The sequence below is a fragment of the Diadema setosum genome, chromosome 16 (assembly GCF_964275005.1).
Source record: "Diadema setosum chromosome 16, eeDiaSeto1, whole genome shotgun sequence".
Lineage (NCBI taxonomy): Eukaryota > Metazoa > Echinodermata > Echinoidea > Diadematoida > Diadematidae > Diadema > Diadema setosum.
Genome location: NC_092700.1, coordinates 28,500,277 through 28,510,059, shown reverse-complemented (window position 1 = coordinate 28,510,059; position 9,783 = coordinate 28,500,277). Strand labels below are relative to the sequence as shown.

General features: G+C 39.0%; 1 protein-coding gene across 1 annotated transcript in view; it reads left to right on the top strand.

Moving 5' to 3' along the window:
• Positions 1–385: 385 nt before the first annotated feature.
• LOC140239982 (exocyst complex component 3-like) overlaps positions 386–9,783 on the top strand; it is a 53,611-nt gene continuing 44,213 nt past the window's right edge. Inside the window, exons 1-4 of the mRNA XM_072319791.1 lie at positions 386–548; positions 5,505–5,561; positions 7,310–7,422; positions 9,036–9,126. Coding sequence (XP_072175892.1) covers positions 471–548; positions 5,505–5,561; positions 7,310–7,422; positions 9,036–9,126 — 339 coding nt within the window. The 5' untranslated portion in view covers positions 386–470. The remainder of the gene's footprint in view (positions 549–5,504; positions 5,562–7,309; positions 7,423–9,035; positions 9,127–9,783) is intronic.

Below are 9,783 nucleotides of genomic sequence, written 5' to 3'. Positions count from 1 at the left end.
CCTAGCAAAGTGGGAATCGAACTTGTTCGATTTTCGTGCAGCGTATACCGTCTCTCGTTTAAGAAATAATGACAATTTTGGTCTGGATTTGCCCTTTAGCAAAAATAAGCATGTAGACTGATATTCTCATGCAGTTTAGAAATTGTTAATAAGATTTGCTAGGATGTAGGAGGAAGAAATCCTCACTGCATGGGATGGTGAGTAGTCTGTGAGTTGACGGTGCGCGTGATCCATCGGGGCCCGAATAACGAATACCGAATAGCGAATACCGAATACCGAATACCGAATACTTCTCGTGAACGAACGCAGCCTAAAATCAGCCCACCACAGAAATACATAATCTGTTCATCAGCCCATAGTCAAAACCAGGGCAGGGACAGGATAGTGTCAGTAAATTTGCCGCTGTTACACAAATCGATGCTGTTTCTCCTTCCCTTTGCTCAGATTTCGGTACTAATAAGGATTTCACAATGTTGAGCGAAGACTTTGGAAAAGCTGAAATCGACGCCATAGAGTCGGCATCGAAGAGGGTGGAAAATATGCTCAAGGTAAACACAGCAGGAAGTGCATGAATAAGCCCGCAGCAGTCCCACGCACAGACTTCCATGTCAGTGCAGACACTACTGCAGCAGCAGACTCGACTAGCACGTAGCAGGTCATCCCGATGACTAGCCTGACCAGACCGCTGTGCACAGCACAGCACTTCGCGACAGCGGCTGCGTGTAGTTACCCGATGACTAACGTTAGACTAGAGCATTCTCGTATATACAATGTAGGTATTGATGTAGACACTAGAATTCTAGTGTAGTAGATGACAAACATACAAAATACAACCCTACCCTCTAGCCTAGTTTAAAATAAATTTAATCCTAGTATGGTAGGGGTCCAACCCACCGACCGGGTCCATAACGACCGGCCGCGCATTATAATGGCATTGCGCGTACAGAAAGAAAATGTACGCATGGGACTACGCGCAACGGTGTTCGATTCTTCACTGGGCTACGCTACCGAGTAAAATGTGGCGAAAACAACTAGACTCTAAGTATTCCCTCTAAATTATCGAAATTTAGCAAAATCGAATAAGGTTTATCGTGTAACTACATATAACTAGGCCTACCTTTGCTGACTCGTTGTTAGATGTAGAGGCGTATCCTTCCGTAATAAATTTGACGATTTTGACCGCAAAATTGTCACCGCCGCTTGTACGATCGTGCACAGTACGTTACACATACACATGACATAAACATTTTGTCGCCCGCTTGCGCTACGACCGTACGAGTTGATGCAGAAACGAGAAATGAATACCGTGAAAAAACAAACCGACTCATCTAATTTATTTCAATTACGATGAAAAGTTTCCTAATGAAAATCAAGTCAAATTCATCAAACAGTCCTTCAAAAGTAATATCGAAGGATTCAAAATATATTCAAATATTATTGGGGAAAAAATTACGACTAGAAAAAAACAGCAGCTTGTCGAAAAAACGCGTTTAAGTACGCTTTATACGTATTGTCAATAGAGGGCGGGGTGGTCGGTCGATATGAGCCGGGCAACTGAGTGCGGAAAAAATGACACCCCACGCGTTCGAAGCCGCCATCTAGCGCGCGTACCTCAGATCGCATTTTCAGTGCGCGCTTGTGAATCCGGAGTATTTTCTCCACACGTGAGTAAAATTTCAGGCAAATTGTGAGATTTTTCACGTTTCTATTGATAGAAAAACGTTAGGTGTCCGATATTATGGACACCCAACCATATACTATAGTAATCGTTGTTGAGTGCGCATGATCTAGGGTAGGGAGTCTAGTAAAAATACCTAACTGTTAGGCCTAATGGGTGACCTACATTATCAATATCATGCTATTCATGGGCTAGCCCGACCAGACGCTGTTAATACGCTATGCGAATACAGCGTCTGACCAGCGAGCGGGCACCTTCAAAGTGGGGAACCACAACACAACTACAAAACTTATGAAAATTTATACGTTCTTTATAAACAATGTACATGTTACCAAACGTTACTCACCTTAAGTGCATGCTTGTATTACAGAAGGTTCGTAAGTCCATTGAGAGCCCTCGTGATAAGTCCGTGGAACCAAAAAATGACACTTTCTGGCGGATTCCCTGTCACCGTCGGGGTTCATCGTTGCAGAATTCAAAATGGCGCCTTGATCTCTGCGGAGATCTTATGCGTGCGTGCGATGCGCTGCTTGAGTGTTGGTGTAGCAGCACGGTCGACAGCGCGACCTTTTGAAAGGGCATTCAGATCATGTTACCTACTTCCCGATACTACAGTATTCGGAAAGGCCTGGCGTGAAAGACGATGTACCGTTCGCTAACCGTTCACACATGCTGCATATAACCATCATTTTAACGTTAGGTAAGTTTTTGAATTCAAATTTCAATATTGATAGCATAGATAAGAAGTCTCATTATTATTTTGTTTGTCAGATGAGTTTGAGGTGACAAAAAATGATCTAAAGTATCAAAATTCAAAGCGATCGCATGCGATCGTTGAACTCTCTTCGTGTTTGGAGCTCCGCTGGTACAGCCCTGTCGCTACGTATGTACAGCGACTGGGCTGTGTATTATGGGCATGGGTTATTCATGGGCATGGTTATCTAGTGTGTCTATTATGCACACCTCACAATACGCAGCTTGAACTCCTTTGTTTGTTTACCCTAGATTTGCCAAATATAATCCTTCAGAAAATACTAAATAGTGTCCTGGATCCAGCAGTTATCCAAATTTAATCACCTGTTCCTTGTGTCATTATCACCGTTTCTTGTAACATTAAGTTTCATCATCATGATCATGTCATTCAAATCAGTTCATGACATGATGTTTTGAGTTATTTTGCAAACAGACAGACAGACAAACAAACTAACTGCAGCAATAAATAGCCTCCTTGTTGGAGGTATAATTGTTAAGCAAGTTACCCATTTTTGACCCCCTTAATAATTGCGGAAGCAAAATAGCAAGCATGATTCGAACGCCTGCACTGCGACCATCGTTTGAATGCCTGCGCTCATTGTTCAATCCCATGAGTCCCCCATGTCCATGCTTCGAATTTGTGACGTACCGCCAGGCACCGCCTATGAATGGATTAGCGTGGGTGCCGCGCACATACGAAACTGTATACATCGCACTATGAGAGCGCGGTACTCGATGTACTCCGCGCTGTGCGAGAGATTCAATGCGCATAGGTTGCGGCCGAACCATGGCGAATATCGCAAATTCTGGAACGCACGGGTGGCATGCAAATATAAATAGCACGTAAACACACAAGTTATCTCAGAAACTGCTGCCACTGTGGCTGTAGGTGTACAGGCTGTACAGATTCAATGTAGATAAACGGACTAGTAACTTCAAAACTTGGAATGAAATAAGTCTATATGTGTTGCTATGCAACTTTACTTACCCGTTACTTATCCGTTGAACTGCTTATGCGAGCTGACCTTGGAGGGTCGCGACAATGATTTCGGGAGTCCGGCAACGTGGCCCACTGTTGTGCTCTTCGGAACACGTGTAGAGGTAGTTGCATAGTTTGAATTTTGCACTTGATTATATTAGCACCATTTTTTATTCACAAATTGCAGGGAATTTATTTTTGTAAGAGTGGTCTATTCATGGAAACGGTCGAATCGAGAATCGAAACGGTCGAATGCTTTAAAGACGGAACTGCCCTGTGGTTCTCTTTGTTGTCTGTGGTCATCTATATGATATGGATGGACCTGGCGATCTGCTTCACGTGGACATTCATCATTTCGCGTTCATTGATTATTTGAAATGCATACCACTGTCTCTGTCTTTGTCACAAAAGCATTTTGAACATTCTTCTCTGCTTTGATCTTATGATCTCCACCGCCTGAAAGATGGAGCAAAACACAACACAACTTTCAAAAATCTATTAAACTAAAATGTAAATGTGCAGAAGATCATAACTGTCTTAAATCAAGGGAAATGCATGTGCGGTTGTGGTATATATTAGTATATCACCGCTTAGACATTTTTATTACCGAAATGCAAGTACTTGTAAAGAGAAAGCTGACATTTTAGCTGAGTGACAATGATTTATATCTCACTTATTTACACCTTTTCTGCACATTTGTCAAGAGTAAGAACTCTAGTAAGGGAAGAGGATCTTTATGTACAAGTGTATGTCTTACTATTAGGCAAGGTCATATGTGTGACCAATAGCGAATGAATCAATAATTTCCAATGCAATGAACAAAATTAGTTGTGTTCTGAGGTTTGCTGCTTCCCATCATTGGTGTTTACTCAAAGAAGTTTACATCTGAAAGGCACATCAGCCAAATAAGACTGGAATAAGGGATGCAATCATTATTTTCAAGACATCTGTATGTACTCATTATGATGCACATAATCAGGTGGCAGCGGATCTCATACTTCAAAGTGGTTGGAGTCAGTAAAAGTTCATTTGTTACTAGGTCCATGGTTCTAAAAGAGAAATCAAGCAAAATTGGTTCATGCTCATTTTTATGCCTCCGCTACAAAGTGGCCGGAGGCATTATGTTTTCGGGTCGTCCGTCCGTACGTACGTCCGTCCGTCCCGTTTTGGTTTTGTCGATATCTCAAGAACCGTGTGGTGGTTTTACATCAAACTTGGTATGAGGGTATATCCTTGGGGGATAATACTTTGTGTGGATTTTAGGGTCACAGGGTCAAAGGTCACAGGTTATTTTGTGAAAAAAAAATTGAAATTTCATGTTTTTGTCCATATCTCGCAAATGGTTCAAGGTATCTTCATGGAACTTTCGGTATATATGCTTGTACCGATGGGCAATGATTATCTAGGGAAGTTGGGGGTCATGGGTCAAGGTCAACTCCTCAAAATATCACTACTTTCCTTATATTTATGCAATGCCTGAAGGTTTTTTTTTTTTTTTTACTTGATGTATGCATGTATTACCCAATATATATTCTGTGGGAAGTTTCTTGCCAAAAGGTAAAGGTCAAAAGTCAAGTGAAAGTGCTGAATTGCACTTTTTCCTCCATATCTCAAAAGGAACTCAAGGTATCATCATGAAACTTACATATTTATGCATGTTCAACCTAACAGTGATTCTCTTTGGAACTGTGAGGTCAAAGGTCAAAGGCCAGGTTTAGATAATGCTATTTTCCCATTTGATACTGAAATTATACTTTTTCTCAACACCTTGAAAATTACTCAATGCATAAACTTATAAAAGGGTCAAAAGTCACGTAAAAATCATCAGTTCCCCAAATACCTGCACTCTGACATTTTAATCATTCATCCAATTGAACCTAGTTCTAGGAAAGTGAACATTCAGCACATACAATTGTATGTGGCAAACCTGTCATTTTAATATTTTGTGAAAATATTATCACACATTGTCAAGACATTGTACTATAGACCTATTAGGAGAACCATGCATTATGGCAGAGGCATATCAGTCGCCGTAGCGATATATCTAGTTGTTGGTAATGTTACGTTCCATTGCTCATCTCAATTTCTTTACAGAGGCCCGATCAGTTGGAAAGAGTGGAGCAGTTCAAGAGGAGAGAAGCCAGGAAAAAGGTGACAAAAAGTTTCTTTGTGTGACTGCATTGTGAAAAGTCACTCAGTATGATTTTTTTTTTTTTCCAGTAAGCCCAAAAATATTTGTTTTAATTCAGCTCCTTAGGTGATTTGAGGTTTTAGGTGTTTTCTGGCAGAGTTAGATAAAAGTACCATTTCTTTTACCCCGTTTAGATTCCTCCAAAACATGGCACAACCTCTAAGGCCCGAATTCACGATGGTGGTACGATAGGAACCATGGTTTAAACCATGAACAATTTGTACAGAGCGCCAAGTGTCGCATGGCCTATGTGGTTACGAAATGACAACATTTCATCAATGAAATGATTATTTCGTTAACGAAATGAACATTTTGTTGACGAAATGATCATTTCGTTAACGTGATGAACATTTCAGCAATCAAATGGTCATTTCGTTGACGAAATGACTGATTTTATAATGAAATAGTCCATGCGACACTTGGCGCTCCATACAAATTGTCCATGGTTTAAACCATGGTTTCAATTGTACCACCTTCATGAATTCGGGCCTAAAGGTTTCGTCTGGCATGTCCTCGGGAGGTCCTCCTGAGGTCCTCCTAGTTACAGGGACTCTAGACAGGGTTTCTGTCTAATTTGCAGTGATGGAATAAGAAAGAGGCATCTCGCATTTCAGTCATAAACCTATGATTTCCCATCTTAGTTTGTGACATACAGGGTATTCGTGATACTGGAGTCAATATTTATTTGGGAATGTCACTCAACTTGTGAAATTCACGAAAATAAAAGCACTGCGAAATACAACACATCTTATCCATGACACTGTGACATGATCCTAGATGCATCACTTCACATTACCAGGTAGTTGTCATCAATGTTCATGTTGCAGGATAAACCACGAATAGTGCTTGATTTTTGTCTGTTGTACTAGTATATGTGTATGGGAATGCATTACGTTAGAGCTCAACGTGCCTGAGGGCGACAATAGAATACATTTGTGAGCCCTAGCTTATGTATTGCTTCCCTGTTCATACTCTGTGGTATACGCCAACTGTGCTATTTCCATGTAAATGTATGTTATGTTAATGCTATTGCCATTTTCATTTAGCTGAATAAATAAATAAATAATGATGATAATAATGATAATGATAATAATAATAATAATAATGATAATAACTAGAGATTGTAATTTGTCATCACTGACAAATTAAGGTGATCCGATTTTTTTTTAATCAATGATTCGAGTCCTGATAGTGCAAAGTCTCAGCTACAACATATTTAAATCTGAGAGAAATTCAAAGAAGCATAAGTAAGATAGTGCTCGATAAAGAGAGTCATGTCAATTTTCACATCTAAAAAATTCCCTCCCATAGAGATAACGCGTCATAGCGAAGATAGAAAAAGAAGTACATATGACCTTTGACCCCACTTTGCACAGACAAGATGGCATCTGAGCAAAAAGTGGTTATTTTGTGAAATGATCCTTGCAACATGGTTCTTTACGTGTGCAAAATATGGGAAAGATAGGACATGTATTTACTAAGATACAGGGTGAAATATTTAATAATGATAATAATGATAATAATAATAATAATAATAATAATAATAATAATAATAATAATAATAATAATAATAATAATAATAATGAAATAACAATAATAATAATAAACAAAAAAAATTAAAGGTTAGCATGATCCCTATATATTAAAAAAAAAAAAAAAAAACAACAACATTTATTACCTAGATGTATTGCATTTCAACCCCCTGCAGGCTTCAGTTGAAGCCCGCCTGAAGACGGCCATGCAGTCACAGCTGGATGGAGTCAGGACAGGACTTACGCAGCTGCATAGCGCCCTCACTGGTATTCGGGAGATCAGGACATGGTGAGAAAATAAAATGAGTTAAAAAGGTAAAAAACAAACAAAAACAATTTGACCTTTCTGGATATGAATCATTATTAAATCATGGTATTATTCGATATACACAATACTGAACAATCTGAGATTTAACTGTTCATGGATTTTACAAAGTTTTCAAACTGCATGTGATTCTGGCGTTGGTACAATTCCATTCTCTTCATTGACATATCAGCACAAATCAAACTTACCATTAGCTTGGATTTATCAATAGCTAACATAAATATCAATCTTCTGCTTCTTGCCCAAGTGACTTCATTTAAACTTCAGAACAGGAGAGTACAATGTATATAAATTTGGTCAAAGTGATGTCATGCATACACTAGATACATTAGTATAATTCTGTTGAAGTTGCTGCTGCAGTCTTGAAGATTGTGCACTGTGCATGCATGTGTGGAACTAATACTACAAGTCGATCATGATATTTAACACAAGTCGATATAAGTGGGTGATGTCCATTTTTCCTCAAGTAAAGTTGCATGCTGAGAGTGACAGTGTGCAATGGTACTTTTAACTGCCTGTCACATGATAGGCAAATGGCTATTGGATATGTACATTTTTTTTTAGGTGTTGTTTACACGTAATATAAAAATAATGAATGCACACTGCAAACTCGAGCGTCTTACGTTCATACATGTAGTGTGCTTGGCTATCAGTGTGCATGCAAATAGAGCAAATTGCAGGGATGCAAGATTGCAGGGTAAATGGAGCCAAGTTTGCGTGAATGATGATGTAATAGTAAAATGTGACAAATGATCAATATCAAACAACCAATCAAATGACAAGGATCTATTTAGGTGATATATGTGACCCTGCATCACAAAACCAACAAAAAGTTATCAGACATGGATTTTTAGGTAAGGGTAGATTCTGAAAGAGCAGACTCTAAGCTTTAAAATGATGTAAAACTCAATTCAAAGGACTCCCTTAACCTATCTAAATACTGGAAAGAAAGCACACACTCTGGAAAAGTATGAACTGAGAAAAGAGGCTCTGAAGTACAGGGTCTATTCAAGTGCGTAATCTTTACCAAGCCGTGCTAGCTGTGTGATGAAAGAGACAAAATACAGGATGCAAACCACCTGAGCAACAACAATGAAGGGATTATTAGATTAAGCTGAAATAAAGCATGTTCTATAAACACATTCTGTTTGGGATTGATGCCAACTTTCAAAGCAGTAGTGTTATCATTTCAAAAGTTATTAGACTTGAAAGTGAAGAGTGTGCAAAGGATTTTATTTAAAGAAATGAAAAGGGCCCTCTAAAACATACCCGATCATTCTTCTCTCCCCCAAAAAAGGGTTGTAGTAAAACTGCTGAAAACACATTTTCCCATTCATGTTATGATCCCAAACTAAAGAATAGTGTACAGTAGAAGAAGGATAGCTCTTTTAGAAAATATGAAAAACTCAAGATTGACTTGGTTAACCCATTTCACCTTTTTTGAGCCCTCACGTAAAATCAATGGGTGCGACTTTCTGTTGGTTTTGTGATGCATGGTCACATATGATATTCTGTCTGCTATCTTTTTCCCCCATATCTTCCCACCTCCCCCCCCCCCCCCATATCCCTCACTGCAGGGTCAAGGAGGTGGACGTTAGGTATCGAGAGTGCGCTGAGCTGACCTCTACCCTCGGAGATGTCAAGGAAGTAGCCAGTCAACACAGTCAGGTACATTGTACTCTCCTTTCTTCCTCCCATATAGATGCCTACAAAATTGTACACTGTTGTCATCCATGTTCTGATGTCATCAGCTGAGAACCATGAGGGCGCTGTGGCATTCTAAGATTTGAGCTTTGAATAACTAAAAACCCAACAATCAGTTTTCATGACATGAAAAGTTTACATTAATCAAAAGTGGGTCGATTTATATTGAAGCATTGTTCCAAATATTGGATGAAATATTGCCCTTGTGGTTTGATTTTTTCAAATTTTACTGAAAATTAGAATAGTTTAAAATTGAAACCGTAATGTAGAGTAGATCAGGCTCTACAAAGTGATACCAATAACTCCATACCCCCCCCCCCAAAAAAAAAAAAAAGTGATAAAGCCCTTCTGGTTCTCAGCCAACGATATTGCAGTTGTTTTCTTTATGATGAGCATGATGATACAGTGTTGTTATATTCTTCTTTATCATATATTACAATGTTTTTACTGTTATTATTATGATTGTTAATATTATTATGATGATTATGATGATGATGATTGTAATTATTGTTATGATGATTATTGTTTTCATAATTTATCATCATCGTCTTCATCATCAGTGCCCTCAAGTTGGTCTGTATGCCACAACTTTATACTTTGACCATCTGCACCGGGTACTCT